At 61.6% G+C, this 23801-nt stretch overlaps 2 protein-coding genes across 3 annotated transcripts in view; both read left to right on the plus strand.

Annotated features, from left to right (window-relative positions):
- Nucleotides 1-23801, plus strand: part of TADA2B (transcriptional adaptor 2B) — a 438523-nt gene that overhangs the window by 329979 nt on the left and 84743 nt on the right. The gene's annotated exons all lie outside the window — the stretch shown is intronic.
- Nucleotides 1-23801, plus strand: part of SORCS2 (sortilin related VPS10 domain containing receptor 2) — a 357443-nt gene that overhangs the window by 204997 nt on the left and 128645 nt on the right. For both annotated transcript variants that reach the window (XM_079154330.1, XM_079154331.1), the window contains exon 3: nucleotides 16989-17088. In XM_079154330.1, coding sequence (XP_079010456.1) covers nucleotides 16989-17088 — 100 coding nt within the window. The remainder of the gene's footprint in view (nucleotides 1-16988; nucleotides 17089-23801) is intronic.

The following is a 23801-nucleotide window of genomic DNA, read 5'->3' on the forward strand; positions in this document are numbered from 1 at the left end:
GTGCCGGCTGGCCAGGTGGGTGGGCCATCCTTGTGGGGTCTCATTTCATTGTTCTGTCTGCCCAAGAGACAGGCAAGCGGGCCCCTGCTGGCCGCCATGGACAGCCCATTGTCCCCTTCACGGCTCACAGGATGGCCCCAGGCTGGCCCGACAGCCCACCCTCTACCACTGCGGGCAGGCTCCCGACAGGTTTGCTGGAGCTTGAACGGTCCACCTAGGGTCAGCAGGGGAGAACCATCTCCAGACGGCGGGCTCTGGGAAGGAGCGGCGCGGCTCGGGGTTACTTCCTGCAAGCGGTTGGGAGACGAGCGGAGTGTGGCCGGGAAGTAGGAGACCAGACACAGAGGTTCCCACAGCAGGAACGCAGCCTCCGTGCTCCCAGGCCAGCTGGACGTGGCAGCTGTGAGGAAGGACACAGCAGTGGGAGGAAAGTACCCCGAGGCAGAGCCCTCTGCTCAAGGCCGGCCCACCAGCCTTGTGACCTTGAGCCCAGCCTGTACCTCTCCAGGCCTCCATTCCTTCACCTGTAAATGGAGCCCGCGGCTCACACCACCTCCAGGTCCCAGAGCCGGGCACACGCTGTCTGCCACTAAGAGCTGGCTGGCTGCAGTCACAGGGCTCCTGGAGCAGAGGCTGGCGAGGAAGTGACGCAGGTCATGGCGATGAGGCTCCCGTGGTCTCCAGCTGTGCCGGGGGGCTGGGGAGGAAGCTGGTGATGACCAGGCGGCTCCCTGAGGTGGGCAGGGCTGAGCATGGTGGTGCCAGTGGTGGGACCCCAGGTTGCTGGGTGGGCAGGTGGCCCAGGCGGGCCTCAGCTGCTGAGAAGAAACAGAGGCCCTTCCTGGCCCTGGCTCGTCTGCCCGAGCGGGCTCTTTGCGGAGGGCGTGCAGGTCTGAGTGCACGGGGTGCCTGCCGGACCGCAGGAAGATGCCCCACTGTTCACCAGAAACTCCCGGCATCAGTCCCAGCCCTCTTGCTGGGCAGCCGTGAGGCCCTGGGCCGGGACTCCTCCTCTTTCCCCTTCTGCACAGTGGTGATACGGGTTGCAGAGGGAAAGTCACACGTGGAAAGCAGATGGCACCCCATCTGGGTGGAGAGGGTATGGGGAGAAGGGCGGAGAGGTCCCCCAGTGGGCGGGGCCGTGGTTGGAGAGGTCCCCCCAGTGGGCGGGGCTGTGGGTGGGGCTGTGGGCGGGGCCGTGGGGTGGAGAGGTTTCCCCAGTGGGCGGGGCTGTGGGTGGAGAGGTCCCCCCAGTGGGCGGGGCTGTGGGCGGGGCCGTGGCGACCGCAGGGCTCCAGGGGCCACGCAAGCTAGTCCGGTTTGCCTCTTACCACCTGTGTGGTCTTCATGAGTGAGTCGACTTCACAAGCCTCAGTTTCCTCTTAGGAAAAATGGGGCTACCTCTCGCCCCGCCCCATAGAGCTATGGAGAAAGGTCAGTGGTGGCACATGGGTAGTGCTCAGAATCCAGCCTGGCATGATGGCTTCAAGCCTCCCACCCGTCCGTGCCCGCTTTCCCCATCTGTAGAACAGGAACCATGACAACTGATTCCGGGGATGCCAGGAGCCCGGGCAGAGCGTGCACAGCCATGCCGGGCACGGTGGGCTCAGTTCCCACTCCAGACCTGGGCGGGAGGCTGTGGGCGCCAGTGGGGACAGGCCGAGGCGCTCCTGGTGGGGAAGATGCGCTGGCAGCCTTGGTGTCTTGCGTGCCTCCCGGGAAACAGACTGTGAGGACAGGGATCTTACTCAGCCCTCCACCGGCGCTCAGAGGCCCTGGTCCGGCCTCGGGGAGAGCAGGGCTGCCTGGGGCAGGCTTGGCAGCCCTTCTGCACACTGTTTGCTCCATGGGGTGGGGGGGGGGACATGCCACTTCTTGGCCCTGCGATGAGTTTCTCTGCCTGGAAGTTTCTGCAGCAGCATAGCATTGCTCGGGCTTCTGCCTGTCTGTCCTTCCTTCACTCACGGGCCAACGTTACCCAGGAGCCAGTGACAGGCCAGGGCCAAGAGGCAGCCCTCCTCCTGCCACCACGCAACTCCTAAGTGCAGAGCCGGGGGCTCCTGCACCCCTGTCTCCTCCATCAACTCCGTGGACAGTGACGGAGCCAAACCTGGGAAGCGGAAGCAAGGCGAGGCCCACCAGGGAGGCATTGCCTGGGGACCGGGCGGGTGGGGGCGGAGCTGGGCTCCTTGGTGCCTACTTAGTGGGAGAGCCGCCACTGCAGGTGGAGATGACGTGGCCACGCTTGACAGGAAATGAAACAGAACAAAACCCTGTCTGGTCTGCGCGGGTGCCTGCCTGGGGGCGCGCAGGAGGCCTGGCTGGACCGCGTCTCTGCTGGGAGCGGGAGGGGGGCTCCCAGGGGAAGAAACCCGTGGATCTGAGCAACGTGCATGGGGTCCCGGAGCCGGGGACTCGGGGGTCCTGATTGCCGCCTGCCCGCCTGGGCGAGAGATGGAGACCATTGCCGTTCTTTCCCCACGTGCCTGCCTGCCACTCAGGCCTTTGCAGAGTACGAGTGTGACTTGCGTAGTTAGGACGAAAACTCCAAAGCTATTTCCATCACATTTTTTACAATGGCTGTGTTGTTGCCAGAGCTGAGGAGAGGCTGAAATCAAACCGATATTGATTTGAAGGGACAAAGAACATCACAGAGAGAATGGAGGAGCAGAGAGAGGGCTGCTCTCTATGGGGCTAGACAGAAGTCCTGGACGCGACCTGTGGATAGCAGTGCCCACAGCGCTCACAGAGGCGAGCACAGGACAGTGAACCCCGGGAGAGGGGCACACTGGACACTGCATACAGCCGCTGAGCTTCACTGGTGAACGTTAATTTCTGTAGTGATGCCAATTGTCGAGGCCCAGACAGGAAGTCAGCACCTGCCGGGGTGCCTGGGTGACAGTGGTGAGGCCACAGGCCACCTGGGGACAGCAGGTGCCCAGAGATTGGAAGTGCAGTTTCCCTGCCATGGTCAGAATAGGGGACAAAGGGAGGCAGGGCTGTCCTGGGGCTCTGGAGCCCCAGCCACCCCACAGCGCAGAACCAGGATGGGGCTGCGGGTGGAGCTGGATCTGCACAGGGAGGAGGAAGCAGTGGGCCGGAGGAGAGGCCGACATGGTACCTCGCCTGGCCCCGCTCAGCCTCCTCTGGCATCTCCAAGGCTGGGCCTGCCAGGAAGTTGGCGGAAGCCGGGGACAGGTGGTCTGTGGGGCTCAGCAGAGCAGGGCAGAGGCGGCTGGGGCGGGGGCAGGAGAACGCGTGCTCGGCCAGGGCGAGGGTGCTGCCCACAGGGCATGTCAGGCCCATTCATTTTTCCGAGGTGCTGGGATGGGAACCTGGGCCTCACGTGCTGGGCAGCCTGAGCCTCGCCCAGCCCCACGCCCTCTCCATGCTCACCAGGGCTTGGACGGAGCAGCCCAGGACTCTGTAGTACCCCATGTCCTGATGGGAAGGTGAAGCCCCCAGGGGCCAGGATGACCCCCGGGAAGCAGGGCCTCTGGGGCCAGGAAGGCTGGGAGAGAGGAGCAGGGTCCTGGCTGGGCAGGGTTAGCCGGCCAGGGCTGGCCACAGGCAGGCCCTCCAGGCTCCCACCCCACAGGTGTGCCCTGGGTCCTGGCCGGGGAGGCTCTGCTCCCATCTGGGGCCTCTCCAGGGCCTGAGCCAGCTCAGTGGGAAGGGGCCAGGCGCGGCCCCGCTGCCCTCCAAGCCACAAGCCTTGCGGGCAGCCACCGGCGCGGCTTCGGGGCAGGATCACACCTCCCAACGCGCCTTCCTTCCTTCTAATTGCCACGGCTGGAGTGATCCTGGTCTGTCCGCTCTCACCCTTGACGGAGAGGTTGATGTCATGGCCTATTGCATGGCCACCTCTGGTCGGTGATGCCGTGTTTATTTACCTTGTTAGCATGGATCGGAGTTTGGAGGCCGTGTGGAGCTGTCTGTGAAGAGGCTTCTCACACGCCCCTGGTTATTCCAGAGGCATTTCTGTGTCGCAGTCCCAGATGGTCACTGAGCTTGACGCAGAGACTGCCCTTCCCTGTGAGGTGGGGGCTGGGTGAGGGACGGAGCCTCCCTGTGCTGAGTGATGTGGTAACCTGTCCAGGGAGAGTACTGCTCGAGGTTCCAGGACAGGAGAGTGCCCTGCCCTGCCCAGCTATCCACAGCTGTCAGGTGCTACCCTCCTGGCTGACCTCCTCCTGGCCAACCTCCCTGGCACTAAGCCTTGCCACTTGGCTGTCAGGTGAGGGTATGCCTCACCCAGAAAGCTGGCTAGACCAGCTGAGGTTAAAGCCTGCCGTGGGCTTGGCTCCCTGAACAGGCCCTGTCTCCAGCCACGGATCCGCAGGTACAGGCAAGGTGCCCTGTTCTGACAGCAGCACGCCCAGGAAACACGGCCTGGGTACAGAGTCCCACCTCAGGGCCTTTGCATAGGCCATTTCCCCACCCCAGTACCTGCAAGCTGGCCGCTCCTCATTGCACTCCTGTCCCAGTTTCCGGTCACCTCCCTGAGAGGAACAGCTGGGGCCACTCTGGAGGAAGCCCCCCCCCCAACCTGACACTCCCCATTCCTTCTGTTGTCTGTCATCCAGGGACTCAGTCCCTGCAGCAGGAGAGTTGAGGCCAGGACACTGTCCCTGTGGAGGAGAGAAGGCCACACATGGTCCCCAGGCCTCCCTATGGTGGGACATCTGCTCTTGAGATCATCTAGGGCCAGTAGGGACCAAACGAGGTGAAGAGTGCTCATGTGGAAAATCAGAGTCACCCTGAAGGAGACCGAGGGACACAGGCCAGGAGTCACAGGAGAAACTCTCGGAGTCACAGCAGAGAAAGGACGCACAGCAACACCCACACAGGCAGGGCAGAATCCAGGGGGCGTAAAGGCCGCCAGAGACCATGCTGGCCAGGCAGAGGCAGAGGGATGGGGTCTGGGTGTGGGTTCTGCAGAGCCTGACCCAGGAGGGACCAGCGAAGGCCCTGTGGTGCCTCTGGGGCAGGACAGGCAGGAGCAGGTGGGGTGCAGCCTGTTGTCCGCATCGTCTAGAGCCTAGGCTCACAGCCTGGCCTGGACCCTGCCCCCATGGCTGGTATGCTGGTGCCCCAGGCTGCCCTGTGCACTGCCAGTGCACGTGGAGGTCTTCAGGCGCAGCCAGGTGCGGGGAGCCGGCCCGGATCAGTGCACGAGAGCCGTCCTGCTAGGGCAGCAGATACGCCAGCCCGGGGCCCTGCGAGGCGTAGCTGCGCACCCGCGTTCCACCCCCTCTGCTGCCTGCCCCGCAGACCCGAGGCTGAGCAATCAGTCGGAGCTTGCTCAATGCCGAGGCTTCTCCAGGACGGCTGAGCTCATAATTCTCAAGTGCTTAAAGGCATCTCGTTGTTATTTAACTCTCAAATGGGATTCTTAAGAGCTGGAGAAACGTGTTCCGCCGGTTTCCACCGCCCTCGGTGGGCTCGCTGGAGAGAGCCCTGCATTAAGTTATCAGGGCGCTGGGTGGAGGCGGGAAGGCGGGGGCGCAGCGGGGGTGGGGCCACACTCCTCCTGTCATTTGTTGCCATCGTTCATTTCCACAGGCTTTCCCCAACTGTCTGGTTGGACTGGGAGCAGGGACACGGAGGCAGTCCATGTGCAGCAGGCACAGCCGTGTCTGTGACTGGCAGCACCAGACGAGGAGCCGCCGCTCAGTGGGTCCAGGCCAGGCCACGCCTGTGGGCGCCTGGCAGGTGGCAGGGTAGCCGTGAGAGCAGAAGTAAAGGAAGGCTTCCTGAAGGCACGTGGGCACAGTGGGGGCCTGGGGCCCAGGGAGCCAGCTCACACCTAACGCAAGACCCCGAGGGAGCTGTCAGCAATGGGGCCTGGAGGGTGCAGATACCAGACTCCTGTCCTGGGACCTGATGTCCCAGAGAGAGACAGTAACGGCAGAACGGAAGTGTGGCATCGGGTAGCAGCATGAGCCATGGACAAAAGCCAAGCATAGTACCTGCAGTCCTGGGGTGGGGACAGCCAGAGAGGCCTGGGACGCTCCCTGGAGCAGACCCCGCAGTGCAGCAGGGTGCTGTCTGTGGGGGGAGCTGGGAAGGGGAGCTGAAAGGCAAAGGCCCTGGGGCAAGTCCCTGCACGCAGGTCACATGTCCTGGGTGACACCACGCAGTGTTCAGTCCCCAGCAGCGTGTGGCAGCACTGAGGGGGCGCTGGCATCCAGGTTTCAGTGTGGACTTGGCTGGCTGCCCTGGGGCTGACCTTCTGGGTCTTCTTGCCCTGGAGCTTCCCTGGCTCTGCGGTGGTGCACAGGGCCGCCCCCTCCTGTGCGGCTTCACTCTGCTGTGGGGCCCTCGGGTGCCACGCCCCTGTGCACCTTCATGGGCTTCCATCTGGCCCTTGCCAGGGACGCCAGCTCCCTCCCACAGGGGCCAAGGACCCGCTGCAGGCTGCTCAGAGGGCCTCTGGCAGGACGAGTGGGAGAGGGAGCCAGTGTAGGTGAGGGCAGAGGAACCGGGCCTCCAGCTGACACCATGGCAGGCGCCATGGGCTTGTGAGTGCAGCCCGTGTGGGCGTGGGTGTGGGCGGGGGCCTGGGCGCGGGCCTGGGCGCGGGGCGTCCTCCGTGGAATGCACTGCCCTGGGTATGCAGCTGGCGCTGGAGGCCTGGGGCCCGTGCAGAGGTCTGGGAGTATGGGAAGGGTGTGCTTTTGGGTCGCCTCCTGCCCCCATGAAGGAACCTGGCCGGGCTCACCTCCTGCCCTGGCCGATCCGTGCAGGGGAAGCAGCGATGGGCAGCCATGGCCTGCTCCGCTGGGAGGCCACGCTGCCTGAGGAGGCCCCTCCATCCATGTCTGCAGGTGCAGGCCAGCCCCTCCACCAGCCCCCTTGGGGAGCTGCTGCTGGCTGGAGTGGGGCTCACAGGTGCGGGGGAAGCTCACGGCTCAGGAGCACCTGTGGCGTCCACTCTTAGGTCACCCACGTGTGCCGTCCTCCCCGGGAGACGAGGCGTGGCGCTGGTCCCTGTGGGGGTGTTGGGTGGGTTAAGGGGGCTGTGGCCTGATGCCTGCAGCATTTCCTGTTCCAAGCCCCAAGGGCCCACGTGGAGGAGGCCACCTGGAAGTCCTCCGCGTCACTCAGCTGCGTCGGCAGTGACTTGACCTTCGTCTAGTTGGTGTTCCAAGAACCGTGGCCATTAGAGCCTTTTGGTCAGGTGTCCCCCATTGCTCAGCGTAGAGCCTTTCTCTGACCTTCCCTGAGCTGGGGAATTGGTGTTAATTATGCCTTATTTTCTAATTTGAGTTTTGTGCTTTCTATCAAAACACTGTTCCCAATCTTTCCAAGCAGGATTCCCGTTAGCGTGTCCAGAGCCTCACTCTGCTCTTGAGTGACACCCCAGTGACACCCACACGTCTTTTCCTCTTCCTTCAAAGCACTTGATTCGTCCTTTGGGCTGCCTCAGAGGACCTGAGGACCGTCAGCGGTCACTTGAAAAACCAATGCAGAGTCTCAGCTTCTATAATCCGGGAACTGGTGTAAGGAAGCATTATGGTCTTTTTCCAGAACCCCCAAGCATTAACGAGGACCTTCGTTTTAAAAATCCTGAGCTCTAAGACTTCCTTGGATCTTAGAGAACATTTTTGAAACACCATATGGCAGTTTGGAGCATCCTGCTGAGGAGCTGGCTCCAGACTCAACCTAGACCACAGTCAGATGAGGGGCAGATTATGACGTGCTGGAATCTTGGACGTGCTGTCCACGAAGGGCGTAGTCATTCATTATAGCAGTGCAGGGCAAAAAGTGGGCTTCTAAAATGCATGCCACCTCACAGGCATTTGAAGTTTGTAGAAAGAGCAACCTGTCAGTCATCCACGTGCCTGGGAGGATGGAGGGCAGAGAGCAGGCCACACAGGCAGAGAGAAGGTGGCCTGGCTCAGCCGGCCAGAGCTGCCCTCCTGGTTGTGGCTGTGGCTGTTTTCAGTTGTTCTTGCTCCATTATTTTTAAATGATTCCAAGAAAAATCCAGGATGCGTTGGCATATCAGGAAGGAGATTTTGTGCCTGTGTCTTGCTAGATTTCTGGAGTTTCCTAAAGGTGGATTCCAGGGGACAGGTAGACGAACTGCACGCAGCGGCCAGGCCAGACCCTCCTGGGCCTTCTCCCTCCCTCCCGCCAGGCCCCCCAGCCCTCCCCACTCTGCTTCTGCTGGGAACTCCTGCCCACCCCGCCACAAGGGACAGAGACCAGAGCTCTCTGGAGCCACGTCACGTGGTCTGCATGGCATCCAGCTACTCGTCTTGTTCTATTTGGTGCTTCCTGTTTGGAACGACATGGGTTTTGAGGGGCCTGGAACCCTCCCAAATAGGTCAACTCCCTGGGGTGGGGGTCTGTGTGGTGCACACTGGGCAGCAGGACAGACGGACCTCGCCTAGGCGTCACCACAGATGTGCCTTTCCCATCAACCCTCAGGGAAGGTGTGGGCTCTCCCAGCCCTGCACACGCTGCCCAGCTGGGCTCCACCTGGCCCCTCCATCTTTATCAAATATAATTCCTCAAGTTAACCCAGCAGTCAAGGCTGCATCCCAGCTCACTCCAGGGTGGCTGTCATTGAGCCATAACATGGCATCAGGTGTGGGATGGCCTCCTGCCCACTGCCTGCAAGAGCTGCCAAGGGAACTGACATCACCTCTCCTGCACCTGCTGCCCCTCACACCCTGGGCCTTGCAGGCTCTGGGTCCTCTGGGTGGCTGGCGTGGGGCTGGGAGGTGTCTCGGTCACCACCTTGGCCCTTGGAAGTGTGCCTGGCTGAGGGTTGGCAAGAGCTGCTGTGAGCAGGGACATCGACAGCAGGTGGAACAGCCATCGCCACAGCGAGCAGCAGGCACCAGAGCCAGGAGGGCGACCCGAACACTTCAGGGACGGGCCGCCCCCCACAGAGCTGGAAGCCCACAGAGGGGCACAATTTGGAACCTGATGCAGATGCAGTCTGGCCTGGTCTCTGCTGACCCCGGCCAGCAACTTCTCCTGGTGTGTCCGCTTGTTTGCCCAGGAAGGGAGCCTTCAGTGCAGGGGATTGAGGAAGGCAGCGGCCACCCCTGGACGGGGCTCAGCACGTGGTGGCCTCAGGCTTCCTCTGCACCTTCCCAGTCTGTGGTCGGTGCCTCTGGACTTGGCCACCTCTTCCTCTGTCTGGAACTTATGTCCTTTCCCTGTCATTCCAAGAGCAATAGCACCCCAAACCAGTCCTCAGGCTACGCTCAGGGAGCCCCCGAAACACCCCACCCGTGCCTGCGCCCCTGCTTTCCTTCCTCTCAGCTCCTGGCCAGGCCTCAGGTCCCTCGGCCCCAGGGGAGCCCCGCCCTTCCCCACGTCCTGCTCTCCAGGCCTACTTCTCGGCCACCTGGATCTCGGCCCCCAAGCAGGCGCCATTGGACACAGCTGGACACAGGGCCCCTGGGGCTTCCTGCCCAGCCAGCTCTGACTCCTTGGGTGCTCTCGGCGAGGAGGTCTGGGGGGCAGTGTGGAGAAGGGACCTGGGCAGAAGGGGCACTTGTGGGGCTCGGCTGACATGGACTCTTTCCCGATGTGGACACCTTGTCCTTGTCCCTTGTCCCCCAGCTGTGGAAACACCCTGCCCATCCATTCTGACCACTGGCCTTGCCCAAAGTGGGGCACATAGTATGTGCTCAGGAAAGGTTTGCTGAGGTGGCCTCTGGCTCTGAAATTCCCCGGCCTGGGAATAGTCCGAAAAGGACGGAGTCTGCCTCGTGGAGCCAGGAGGGTGGTGGGCAGGAACCAGGAAGGTCTGGCCCAAGGTCATGTCTAACTTCCACCCTGAGGCATTGGCAGAGGCTGCAGGAGAGTATAGGGGAGTTTAGCCCAGCCCCACTTCATTCTGGAAAGATCCACCAGCAGGTTTCACGGCACCCAGACTTACATACCAAGCAGTGGCCTGTGCAGGGGCCAAAGCAGCAGGCAGAGGGCTGGCTGGGGGAGGAAGTCCAGGAGGGGTACCGGCAGCAGGTGCCTTGGGGACTTCAGGCAAGTCTGGAGTCCCTGCTGCCCACCAGCCCTCTGCCCACCGGGGCCACTGGCTGAGCTGTCAGGGGTTGACATAGGGTTAAGGAGAGGCCCTGAGCTGCAGATGTTCTCACAGGTGGTGATAATGGCTCCTGCATCAGGATGGCCTGTGGTCAGTGTCCAGTCTGGCATGTTAATACTGGAATTGCTCCTCCAATACTACTGGGGTGAGACGTGGTGTCCATAGTCCCCACGTACAGGGCAGGGGCCATGCATGGTCATATCTCGGGGACCCCTCACCCTCCCCACCCCCCGTCCCTCCTCTGCCCAGTGGGAAGCCACTGCCTGGTCTGACACAGTCATGGAGTCTCATTGTGGCCACCTCACCCTGCCTGTGGGGTGTCCAGAGCGTGGGCAGACTGTGTGAGCCCCCGCCAGTGGCGGAGGGCCTCAGAGCCTGCTGCAGCTGCTGTCACGACAGGCGCTGCCTGGCCCAGGCTGCCCGCCTGGCGAGTTTTTGATCTGATGACGGTGCGAAGCCATAGGCATTCAGTGGAAGCCGTGTTTCAGAATTTGGACTTGGCTCTTCCCCGGGTGGCCACATGCAGCAGGAGGCCCTCTGGTGCTGGGCAGGCAGGGAGCGCTTCCAGGCTGCCCCTCGATCATGAGGAAACAGCTGATCCCACAGCCCCACGGTCTAGGGCTTCTTGGATGCAGGAACTCAGTGAGGGACAGGAGACAGTCCCCTGCGTGGAAGGAGAGGCTTTGTGTCAGAGGACTTTGCCCGCTGCAGCCTGGCAGCAGGTTGAAGGCAGGCAGGTGCGCTGGCACGTCCAGAGGCAGGTGTGTGCGTGCCCCTGGGATCTAGGATAGTTCACTTTGCAGCAGGTTATTAGGACATGACCCAGCATAAGAGAGGAGGGTCTCCCCAGGGACTTGTCTGGCTTCCTCTCCCTGCCACCTGATGCTGTGCCTGCTGGAGGGCGGGGCTGGCTTCCTTCCCTCTGTCCACCGAGCTGGCGCCCAGCTTCCCACTTCCCACTCAGAATATCAAGAGTTTAGGAACTTTCTCGAATGATTCCACTGCCCTCACAGTGGCTTGTGGGACTATAATTCTTTGTTCCTCGCTGATCCCGAAAGGGCTTAGTAGGAAGTCAGGCAGCCGGTGGGAGCTGCCGGGTCTCATGTGCTGTCCAGCCAACCCTTACTCTTCTGGTCACACAGTACACTTGCTGCCCACCTGGCAGGTGGCCAAAGCCCAAGCAGAGTCTACTGGGGACCTGGCCAGTGCATGTCGCCTTAGCAGGGAGCGCATCCACGCCCCAGCTCCACCAGGTCCTGCCCCTGGACAAGCCCCCTCCAGCGTGGCTCAGCCCCCACGGGTAGCATGCAGGGGTGGGTGCTTACCTCCAGGGGCAGCGGGTCCACATGGGGCTTCGCGGATTGTCCCTTGCAGAGCCAGTGTGGTACTCGGGTACCAGGGAACGTCAGGCAAGCCTTTGGTGCATCTCAAGCCAGCCGAAGTTCACCCCATGGGCAGCGCTGCCACGGCCCTGCCTGCACCTGGCATCCGCTCGTTCCACAGCCACCCTCTTAAACCCTATGACAGGTGGGGAGCCGTCCATGGTTAGAGAAGCCGAGTCTTGAGAGGGGCAAGCCGTAAGTGGGTGTCCCTCCCTCCAAGTCCCGTGTCTTTCCTGTGGCCTTGCTCTCCCTATCGGCCAGACCCTTCCTGGGAGTCAGGCAGGGGCCTCACACCTGGGCTGTGCTTCCCTTTCTGCCTTGTCTCCCTGTCTGTCTCCGCTTCTCCATTGAGACGTGGGAGCTGCAGCAGGAAGCAATAGGGAAGCCACCTCGCACGGGGTCCTCTGCATGGAGCAGGTGCTCGACACATGCAGCTGCCTGTAGTGAGCTGGCCAATGTCACCCCAGAACCTACTCAGGACCTCAGAACGTGGCCTCAGTACACAGGGTCCTGGCAATGCCATCAGCTAAGGATGGAGATGAGATCGTTCTGGACGACCTGTGTGGAGATGGACAGGGTCTGAAGGTGAGCCACTACTAGTCAAGGACACCAGAGCCACCAGGAGCTGGAAAAGGCAGGAAGGTGCCCTCAGAGGGATGTGGCTCTGGACCACATCCACCTGGGCTTGGACTGCTGGTCCCCAGGACTGTGAGAGAACGGTCTCTTTGGTTGGGAGCCCCTGTTTGTGCTGTCGTGTGGTGACCACAGCAACCTGAGCTGCTGCCTGGACTCAGCGTGCCACACCAACCTGGGCTCCTTCCCTATCTGGGAGGTGCCTTGCAGGCTGGCCCTGCTGCCGACTCAGCCTGGAAGCACACCTGGGAACAGTCGGGGCTTCTGGTTTGACGGTTTGGGGTTGGATTCTGGTTTTGTCCGTTAGTGTTCTCGGAAGAAGGAGCGTTGGAGTCTGAGCTCGTGGTCAGATGACAGGCCCTGCCGGATGCTTCTCCTGGTGGATGGAGGCCGGGCACCATCCGATCTCTTCCCGGCCACTGCTTGCCACCCTGGCCTCTGTGCCACCATCCTGACCTGAGCGCTCCCTGGGGACTCGCTTCTGCTCCCGGTTACCACTGCCTGGGGTCCCAGGTTTTCTAAGCTCAGTCCGAGGGAGGAAGCCGTGCTCGGATGAGGCAGCTGCACTAGAGATAAGCATGCTCCTGGTGCGAGATGAGACCACGCACCCCCAACCCAGCTGAGTCCCAGCTCCCTGACTTGCAGCAGAAACTGTTCTTGTCCTGAAGAGCAGGCGATTGTGGGGTCCTCCCTGCAGGCCCTGCACAGCGCAGGAGCCCACGCCAAGCTGCTGCTCTTTCCCTGCCCAGTACTGAGCTATAACTCTTCCTCCTACAGGTGTTGCCACTGCTGGGCAGTGAGAAGCAGGTGGCCGGAGGAAGGAACAGGGTGACATAAACCCTCGAGTTGCCCCCAGGAAAACGCTATAGGACAAGGTTCTTGGTAACCAGCCTCAGGAGGAGCTGGACGCCCTGGGAGCCTCTGGCTAGGGATGCTGGGGGCTGGGGCAGGTCACAGGGCTCTCATGGGGGCCTGCAAGTTAAGGACAGTGGTCATGGTCTTGTACATTGATGGGGACCTCAGAGACCCCTGATCCCAACCCTGGGACCCCTCAAAGTACAAAACCAATGCTCAGCTTCTGAGTGGGAGGCCCGAGCCCCCAGGGCAGTGGAGGCGGGACAAGCCCAGGTCCTTCGTGCCATGGGAGAGGATCAGAGCAGGGCTGGGGTGGCATGAGCTGGTGGCTGCTCTCAGCCTGGTCCTGTGTTGGCGCCTGGCTCTGCCATGGACCCTCTGGATACTGGCATGCGGCTCTAACCCACCCTGTGGCCTTCTCCCTGGTGGCACCTGCCTGAGCAGTATCACGGTCCTCCAGGTCCCCAGGTCCCTCCCTCTCCTCCCTCATCTGGGCATCGTGTCCAGCCAGGTCACGCCAACTGGGTGAGGTACTGAGTGCGTGCACGCTGCTCTGCGGGATTCTGTAGCCTGTCCTGACACATTTGTGCAACACCAAGGTGGGGGCGCTGGTGTGCAGTGTGGACCCTGAGGACAATGAGCCGCGTGCGTTCCCCATCACGGGCAGCAGGCCATGGAGGCCGGGTGTGCAGCCAGGGCAGCGGTGCACGGCTCTTGCCACTCTGTGTTGCCAGGAGCTTAAAACTGCAGTAAGACATAGGTCTCTATTACAAGCAGGAGCCAGTGACGTTAATTTGAGTGATAGATCCCCATTAGCTGAGTATATCAGAGCATTATTAGGTCAATACGTAATCGATATAAAAATTATAATGAACATTCTTTTTTTAATACCAAGTCTTTGAAATCAGTGTATACTTGACCGAGTGCTCCGGCTTGGATAAACTCCATGTACTGACAGCTGGGTGACCCCTGTGGCCAGCGGTGCTGCACTGTGGAGCTGGTCTAGCCCTCTCTGTGGCCCTGTGGACAGCTCCCACCCCTGTCCCCCCAGCCCTTAAGCCCCAGGCCCTGCCATCCCTCGCAGAGTTCTCCAGCCCTGGGCTGCCAGGAACAGCTCCTGCCCCTTCCTCACGCCTGGTGCAGGAGTCCCTGCATCCCCAAGACGTCCATGTGCTGGTCCCCCAGACCTGGGTACATGTCCCCTTCCCCGGCAACGGGGATTCAGATGGATTAGGACTCCGAGGTGGGAAGAGGACCCTGGATCGCCAAGCGTGCTCTGCGTGACCACGGGGTCCAGGGAGAGTTTGCCTGTGGAAGTGGGTGGTGCAGCTGGAGCAGGGAGACACAGGTGGGCTTCAAGGACAGAGGCGGGGCCTGGAGCTGAGGGTGGCAAGAGGCCTCTGAGTGGGGAGAGCTTTCCCCTGGAGGTTCCAGAAGGTGCCAGTACCTGGCTCTGACCTCCATGAGGCCTGGGGCAGACTTGCGACCTGCAGAGTGGCAAGTGGGTAGGTTCTCCTTGTCCTAAGCCTCGTGATGCCACGCAGCCACGGGACCCCTGCCCGCCTCTCCAGGGGGAGCTGGCCAGCCCCATGTGCTCCCGCCCAGGAGGAGGGCCTGGAGGGGTGGAGGTGGAGGCATCTGTCGCAAGGGTCAGCAAGGTCAGGATGGATCAGGTGCATGGTCTCCTGGGGGTCAAGGACAGCCCGGGCCCCCCGAGCTGGACGTGCCCCTGGCATCTCCTGGCTGTCTGGACGGCAGCATCATGACTCACTACTGTGGGGTCTGCAGGCTCTCCCCCAGCCCCACCTCTGTCTGTCTGTGTCTCTCTTTCTCTCTGGAATGGTCATTTACTGCGGCTGCCATAACAAGGTGCCACAAGTCCAGTGGCTTCGACAACAGGAATTTCCTCTAGGGTCCGGAGTCCGCAGCCTGAGATGGAGGTGTCACCAGCCGCCTCCTTCTGGGGGCTCTGGGTTCTGCCTCCCTCTTCATGGGGTCTCTGCCCCTGCATCTTTGTCCCAGTGTCCTCCTCTAGGGTCCTGGGTCATGTTGGCCTAGGGCCCACTCTGGCCCACTTGGCCACCTCTGAACCCACTCTGACCCACATGACCACCTCTGAACCTCACTACTTCTGCCAAGGCCCTATTTTCAATGGGGGCCACGTTGACAGGTTCCAACTGGCCAGCCCAGGAAGGCGGCTCCTTGCTGCTCTGTCTGGACAGGATACCACTGCCCCACCCCACTCGCCGGCACCCCTCTCCCCAGGGCTTGCACACCCGCCTGCTGTGTTCTGCTGCTTCATTTAGCATTGCCCATCCCTCAGCCCTCCAGAAGGGGGGTTCCAGGGCAGCTGGCCTTTGTCTCTGGCTTTGTCCCTGGCAGGGGCCTGGAGCAGGCAGCTGTGAGCAGACTTCTCTGGCCCCCCCGGGCAGCAGGGAGGAGGCCAGCTGGACCCCGGCGAGGTGGATCTGGGCTGAGGTGGTGGTCCTGATGAGGGCAGAATCCATAGGCAGGTCTAAGGATGGCTGGGAAGGCTGGGCGGGGGCCGAGCCGAGGAGGCTTCAGTGGCAGCGAGCTCATAAACACAGCTATTTGTTTCTGCAGGGCCTCTGGAACTTCCTGGGTCTCTGGATCGATCTTCACTAATGGGCCTCTTGCTCCCTCCTTTTCAAAGAAAATCAATTCTCTGAGGTTTTGAGAGTAAATGCTCCCAGCTCCACCTCCAAGGGGTGGGTGCGTCTTTGTTCTCTGCAGCCAGGTCACCGCGGGGGAGGGCACGAGCAGCCAGAGGCCAGATGGGTATCCAGACCCTAGTGACCTCAGGACGGTCCCCTGCTGGGAAGCCCTGGGAGTCAGAGGGCTGGGGCGGGGCTGGGGACTCCTCCTTGTCCCGGCCTGGGAACAACTCTGTGACCCCGAGGCCTATGAAGGGCACAAACTCTGGGACATGTGGCTACATGGTCACTGAGCCCAGAGGTGGCAAACAGGTCCCGTCTTCTTGGACCCTGGGGTTCACTTGAGGACCAGGGAGGGAATGTGTCCATGCAGACACAGTGAGGAGGCATTGTGGGAAGGAAACGAACGTCTGGTGGGGTGGGGTTTCATGCCAAAGTGGCTCCAGGCTCCCCCGAGACCCAGGCACAGGTGGGGAGACGCGCCTTCTGCAGCTCCTGGGCGCACAGCAGGTCAGTGCCAGCAGCCTGGTAGCGGGGTTAGGGTCGGGCCCCAGGCAGGCTGTGGTCTGAGGCAGGAGCACTGGCCGGAACCGGGGCCCCCATCCAACCTGCGCGCCTGCGATCACGAGGGGCCCTGGTTTCGGAGCCTTGGGACCTTGAGCTTTGACACGGTACAGATTCCATGACCTTGAGTTGGCGGCTCCTGAACAACAGATGGGGTTGGTCGCAGTGGCTTCTGTGGGAGACCCGCCTGCTGTCCCACACCACAGCCGGGGGGGGAGCAGCCCTGAGTCTGGAGGGCCTTGTCCGCGGCCGGCGGCACGCGGGCTTCACCAGCCGCAGTGCAGAGCTGCCCTGCTGTCCGGGCTGCGGGTGGGGTGGGCAGGGAGGGGTTCCTGGAGGAGCTAAGGGTCCCAAGAGGGAAATGGATGGGCGGTGGGCGCCGGGGTGCCTCAGCACAGTGGGCAGACGGTACATGCAGCAAGCAGGACCTGAGCCAGCATCAGGGGGCCAGCATCTGGCTTCTGCCAGGCAGGAAATGTCCCTTCCGGGTCTCCTTTGTTCATCTGTGAGGTGGACATGGTGACCTCGTCTGTCAGGGCCGGCACCTCTGTGGCATCTGGGAGGAGGAGAGGCTGGTGGGTTTGCTGATTTCTAACCCTAGCTCCAGCCCGGGCTCCAGACCTGAGCAAGTCCTCGGTCCCTGAGGGGGTCCCGGGGGGGGGACATTCTGCTCCCGTGGCTGGGGAGGGTGACACTGTGTCCTGGGTGCTCCCCATGAGCTGGCACATGGCTGGAGCTGGATGTGCTGTGGTTGACAAACGCCACACCTGCAGGGCACCTGCTGACGGCTGTCCCCTGTCCCCCCAGGTCTTCGGATTTTGGGACATCCTACACCAAGCTCACCCTCCAGCCCGGCGTCACCACCGTCATCGACAACTTCTACATTTGCCCCACCAACAAGAGAAAGGTACGTGCTGGCCCTGGCTGATGCTTGGGCTTGGGCTCCCTTGCCCGGCGCCGCTGGCTTCTCCTGCCTCTGGACAGGGCCAAGTGAGAGATGTCGCTCCCGGCCCTTGGGGGTCACCCTGCCCAGCTCTGCCTTCGTCCCTTGCCATGGATACCCAGCCACCGGCCAGACGGCAGGAGGGAAGGTCTGGGGCACGTTTGCCCTCTCCTGCCCTGTAGGCAGCACTAGGGGGCCCTGGAGGCTGGTGGCTCCTTGGCGGAGAGTCCCAGAGGCCGCGTGGCAGTGCTCCGAGGGCTCTGTGGGCCCAGGTCCACGCGGTCTCATCTTGGTTTTAGCGCTGTTTGCTTGGCGATCGTCCTGGCTGTGCTCTCTGGCTGGCGGTAGAGGGACGCTTGTCCCCGGCTTCCGTGAAGAGAGCCCCCTGCCGACCTGCGGCTGTGTCCTGGCCCAGTGGGACGCAGGGTGTGGTCAGGGGAGGCCCCAGCACCGGCATTCCGACTCCACTCAGGCCAGTGGCCTCACGCCTGGTCCTACTCCTCCCACAAGGACCTGAGAAAGGAGTGTTTCCATCCCATTTTCTAGGACAGGAAATTGGGGGGGAGGGGAGGGGAGTTTCGCCCGGTCACCCCTCAGGGTGGGAGCCTGCATCTGACTCGGCCTCCTCTGAATCTGCGGCTGCCGGGGCTCTTCCAGGCTCCGTGTGACCCTGAGGCCTCTGCCTGCAGGAGAGCCGAGGGCCTGGAGGCAGTGTCCGCGTCTGCCGTCTAACTGGGTCTGCTGCCGTCTGAGTGTGCGGCCGAGCGGGTCCTGGGGGCTCATGCCAACCCCAGACTCCAGCAGAAGTGGGTGGAGCTGCGTTCCCCGTCCCTGGAGCATCCCCCAGTCCTTATCTGTTCGGCCAACCCGGTCCATGTGACCTTCCCTGGGGCTGCTGTCCTTGCAAGAGGAGACTGGCCATCTGATCACCAGCAGGGAGGGTTCACAGGTGCCCAGGATGGGAGGGTGGCTCGGGACCAGCCCCGCAGACTGTGCTGTGTTGGGAAAGGTCAAGGGCAGAGACGACGGTGGCAGTGAGGAAACCAAGACCGTCTCTGCAGCTGGAGTCGGATAAGGGCTCACAGGGAGGCTGGAGGCTGGAGGCACAACGAGGTCAGACGGCCCTTCTCCTGTGGGGGCAGCCTGGGGACCTGCCTGGCTCCTCTGAGCCTGGGCTCCCTGGTGTGGAAGGCAGGCGGCAGGAAGGCTCACAGGACGGCGCACTGGACAAGCAGGGCTGGTGGGCCGCTGGGCCAGCCGGGGGGGGGGGGGGGGGCTGTGGGAGGCCGGGCTGTGGGAGGCCGGCTTCCTCTGCACACGGTTTGGGGCAGGAAGACAGGCCATGGGATGCATTTTGAAAGCAGACAAGACCTCCTGACTGGCAGGGCCTGAGGAGTTACTGGACACTTTCTCAGAGCCAGGCGACTAGACTTTTCTGGGGGTGGAAGGCGGGTCTGATGAGGCCCAGAGTCCAGCACGGGGCTCAGCCAGTGTTGGAGGGCACGCGCATGAAGGAATGGATGCCCCCAAACAGCAGTGTGTCCTGTGGAGTGGATACAGAAGGGGCACCCCCACCGTGGCCGCCAGGGCCAGCCCTGGACCTCCTCACACGCCACCCCGATCCCTGCTTGTCCCTGAGTGGCAGGAGCAGTCCCAGAGTCAGGCAGAGCCGGGTTTCTGGCAGTCCTGTCTGAACCATGGTGAGCTCGCCCCGCTTCCCTGCTGCAGGACCGAGAAGATCCCTGCTCGAGAAGACCACCCTCTGCAGGCCCAGCATTTACGGCCCGAACTGGTTGATTCCAAAGACCCAGAGACTCCAGGTACTGCTGTCTGTCACAGAAGCAGTGCTGGGCAGGCTTGTGGCCCACCTGGAAGTGCTGGGACGCAGAAGGGATTTGGAGGCAGAGGGCGGCCCAGAGGCTGATCCCTGGGCTTCTCGGCAGGACCTCAGCCTGCGCCTGAGTCTAGTGCCACAGCCTGTGACCTTGCGCAAGCCCTGCTGTGTCTGCCCAGTCTCCTTGCTGTGGCGTGGGGAGCAGCCTGGGTGGCAGTGTTGGTGGGCGGAGGTGCTACCGTGAAGTGCTCAGGCGGGCACCAAGGCTCTTGCGACCACATCCTGAGAGTCACAGAGGCCCCGCCCCGCCAGTGACTCAGGTTAGGGATTGGGTCCAGCTGGCAGTCCTCACACTTGGCCTGGTGAGATGTCTGTCCGTGGGGCGAGACCTACCCGAGGAGCTGAGGCCTTGGCGGGGTCTGGGCCAGGTGTCGAGGTGACCTTGTCCCAGCCCTGGCAGCCACCTGGAGTCAGACCACCTACTGTGGCATGGCCTGGCCAAGCCCCGCAGTGCCTCAGGGACAGATTGCTCATCAGTGCCAGCAGCCAGAGTGACAATTAGTTACCAGCTAAAAAGGTGGATCTGCTCCATTGAGTGCTCCTGTTCCTGGGCTTCTGCTCCCCAGAGTGAAGCCGCAGGCCTCTGTCCACAGAGGGGTGAACGGCCACCCCTCTGGCTGAGTGGGGCTGGGACAGACCCTGTCTCCTGGGACACACTCACAATCAGGGAGGCCAAGGTGAAGAAAGGGTCTGGGCTGTGGGCTGCCCTGTTCTCCAACAGCACGACTGTGACAAGTGACTTAACCTCTCTGTGCCTCAGTTTCCTTGTCTCTAAAGTGGGGTCAGAATAATCGAATGAGAATTCACGAGTTGGTGGAGCGATGCTCCTTATCCACTTGTTCGATTCTCCATGGTTTAATTGACCCCAAGTTAACCCTACTTTGAAAATGTTAAAAGGGGAATTGCTTTATAAGCTATTAGTTTTCGATTGCACACCGTGCAGAGCAGTGCGATGACATCTTGCTCTGCACCCTTCATCCCACCAAGGACATGAATCATCTTCGTGTCCAGTGTATCCGCACTATACGTGCTGCCCGCCCATCATCCTTGAGGTGTCTCGCTGCCGGGCTGCCTGTCATGGTGGCGCGGTGCTCGGGTTCCCGGGACCCTTATTTTATTTAATTATGGCCCCAAAGCACAGGAGTAGTGATGCTGGCAGCTCAGATTTGCCCAAGAGAAGCTGTAAAGTGCTTCCTTTAATGAAAGCATGAGTGTTTACCATAGAATTGTACGTATGGAAAAAACAGTCTGTGTAGGGCTCAGTATTTCTGAGGTCTTGGACATCCACTGGGGGTCTTGGAAAATAGCCCCATAGATAAGGGGAGGACTGCATCGCCTGGCTGTGCTACCAGAGGTCTCCCTGTGACCGGGCTTGCAGGGGTGGGAGTGGGTGTTTTAAATGCATGTAGAAGCAGAAAAGCCACAGTCACATTAGAGGAAAAATGAATTTGAGATCGTTAAGATAGTGGAAGATACAGGGGGCTGGGCCTGGCCAACATCTGAGGGTGGGGTACAGCTGTGGGACAGCTCAGCAGAGACTCCACTGCTCAGTGGTGCACTGTCCCCAGCATTCACCAGAACTCAGGGACATAGGGCAGTGGGCTGGGCAGGGGCACAGCAGGGACCCTTCCTGGAGAGTTTTCAGTGTAACAGAACAAAAATGACCTTCTACCACTGCATTGGTTTATCCACTCACTCGCAGTTTCCTGATTCCTTCAGCCACCCACTGGTGACCGTCCCTAGTGTACCAGGTCTGGGCCACCAGCAGATGTCCATCATGTTCATTTTCATGGGTAGTACTGGAAGGTGACTTGGGGGCTACCCAGATAAGCAAATAGGCTCAGGGAAGCTGGGACTTTGCCCCAGATCGCTCAGCCGGTAGGTAGGGAAAAGCATTTATGGGTGCATTTTAATTGGTCTTGACTAAGGATTTGAATCTAGATCTGCCCGTCTTTGCACACTCTTGGGTCACTGGGCTTCCTGGCAGCTAGGGAGCCAGTGGGGCTACCCATACCCATGTAAGCCCAGCCCGGGTATGGAGGTGGGAAACTGGCAGCTGTTGACCACACAGCAGGTCAATCTGAAGACCACGGAGCTGGGCAGTATGTATGTGTCCATGTCTGCTCTGGGCCTCAGTGTCCCCATCTGGGCCGAAGGCTCTCCAAAGCTCCTTGCAGCCCCACCATCTGGAACGCCCGTGCGGAGAGCAGCAGCTGGGGAATCTGAGCGTTCCCTCTGTGCCTCCACCATGTCCTCTGCAGGAAGCAGCCTGGGTCTTCCAGCTCCCGCTCTGTGGCTGTGCCCACCCTCCAGGTGGACCCGGATGGAGGTCCTGCTGCACACAGGACTGCAGCGTGGTCCGGTTTGTAGACCACCGATCAGACTGGGACTTACTGGAAGATGGACAAGCAGAGCCTTCTAGAAAGCTTGAAGGTCAGAGGGGATTCAGACAGAACCCTCTGCTGAGAGCTTGGGGAGGAATAAGAAAAGGGGCCAAAGATAATGTGGGGCCCCGACCGGCCCTTTAGTGCAGGGCCCCTGCCCGAGCCTGTGCCACCCGGGGCCACCTACCTGTGCTGTTGGGTAATGGGTGGACTTTGCAGGGAAAGGGCAGTACAGTTAGTGGTCCGTTTAGCAATGGCCGCAGGCTGAGAGCACTTTGCGGCCCGTCTTGCAGAATGGACCCCCTTCCCTTTGTCTGACCTTTGTCCAGGCAGAGCTCCCGGCGTTGGTGCCCCAGCCAGGGCAGGTGCAGATCTCGTGGTGGGCCCAGGTCCCGGGGCCCCAGCCACACCCCCATACTGCTGGCAGTTCCCATGTTAGCTCTGGGCTGAAAGCATAGTTCCAACACAGCCCCAAGGGCACCAGCCAGGGCACAGAAGGGGGAGGGTGCTGCCTGGGATGGGGCTGCTGCCCGGTGCCACGTTTCCTGAAAGAAAGGCACGAGCCAGGAGCTGCCCCTGAGCCCCCGCTGTGGCCATGTTCTCTGGACGGCAGCGTGCTGCCTCCTGCTCTGTTGACTCTTCAGTGTGGGAAAAGTCAGGTGCTGTCTTCTGCCCTTCTGGGTCCATCTGCGTAGGAGGCTTGTCCGGCCACATTTGGCTGAGTCACCCCGGCCTCCCTGCCCCTCTGCTCTCTCCCTCCTGCACCCCAGCCCTAACCTATCTGGCAAACTGGTCTCCAGCACCCGGGCCTCCCTGGTCTGCGGCCTCGCCCCTCTCTAGTGGGGGCTCCGGTCCCTGCAAACAGCCAGACCAGCCCAGGCTCCGTGGTTCCTGCAGCCCCAGGCCCTCTGCTCTGATTCGAGGGCCCCTGGAGCAGTCCACGTGGAGCGTGCAGCCTGGTGGCCGCCCCAGCTCTGAGTGCAGGGCTCGAGAGCCCAGGACCTGTGTCCGGTGAACCCTGTGAGCACCCTAAGCGGCGGAGGGTCTTGGTTCCTTCTGGAGCCACGGTGCACACGGGGCCACCCTGGCTTTGCTGTGAGGCCTGCCTCCGGAGTGTCTGATTGGCATTTCCCTCTCCTAAGCCCAGCTACGAGGAGGACCCAGGGGACGGGAGAGAACCACCAAGAGGGAACTCTGCACCCCGGCTTCCTGGGTGTTGAATGGGATTCACGACATTGCCCCTCATCAGGTCGTGGTGGGATTTAGTGGGATGACGTGTGACCCTAGCGTGGTGCCTGGCCCCTGGAGGCTCCATCAAATGCCAGCATCGTAAGTACCCGTGGGAGTCAGTGACCTCACCATGAGATACTCTAAGAGCTCAGGTCCATGTGTGTGACTGCGAGAGTGACCACACTGCCCCCATGCATCTCCCCTGGACCCGCCATTGGACGGGACCCTGGACTGATCCTCCAGCACCCCTGGAAGGACCTGCTGAGTCCTGGTAGGGGGAATGAGTCGGAGATGCACATTTACCTTAGGCAACGGGAGGAGAGGCACCCACAGCTGGTGGGTGGTTGTGGGGCTGCACCCTGTGCCTGAGTCCCCCCACGTCACAGGGCCTGGGCCCTGCTGTGGCCCTGCACAGAGCCTTGCACAGTGCTCAGGATGCCTCGCTGGACAGACCCCAGGACCTTGGGCTGTTTGCACACCAGAAACCACTTGGAGGGGCCCTTGGTCATGCCTTGGTGCCCATTCCTGACCAAGGGGGCTGGGCATGGGCTCCATTCTCTGGGTGGGGTGGCGAGCAGGCCTTGCTGGTTTCCATTCTGTCATTGGTATTTTGCCACCTGGGAGTGCAGGGCCAGAGCTGCTGCGCTTGCCAATCAAGTCCACTCTCAGTGACGCTCTCCAGGCAAGGTGCTGGGGTGGACCCCAGGCCGCCTCGGAGAGCAGTTCACTCAGGAGCCCTGAGCAGGCCCTTCTCATGGGTGGGGGCTTATGAGGTGTCCAGGGTTCATCGTTAGCCCTGCTGAGGGTGCCGAGCAGCCGGCTCTCCTCCAAGCGGTCAGCCGTTGTTCCTGAGGAGTGGGGTCAGGGCCGTCCTGGATGCAATTTAAAGTTCAGACCTCAGCACCCCTCCCCTTGGCCCCAGGAGGGGTTCAGAGTCTACATTTTGGGAAACTGTCCTAGACAGAAGCAGGCAGGGGCAGCAGGGCTAGGGAAGGGACAGCTCCTCTATCAAGGGTCCCTGGACGGCACCTGAATACCCACCCTGGTGTGTTGACATGGTGCTGCCGCCACCACGCACCTCAGGAGAACTCCACCAGAAGCTGAGTCGCTCCCTCCCCTCGGAGATGTGGCTCCATGGGGTAGAAGGCCTTGGAGGAGGAGGCTAGAAT

Source organism: Sciurus vulgaris (assembly GCF_902686455.1).
Source record: "Sciurus vulgaris genome assembly, chromosome: 9".
Classification (NCBI taxonomy): domain Eukaryota; kingdom Metazoa; phylum Chordata; class Mammalia; order Rodentia; family Sciuridae; genus Sciurus; species Sciurus vulgaris.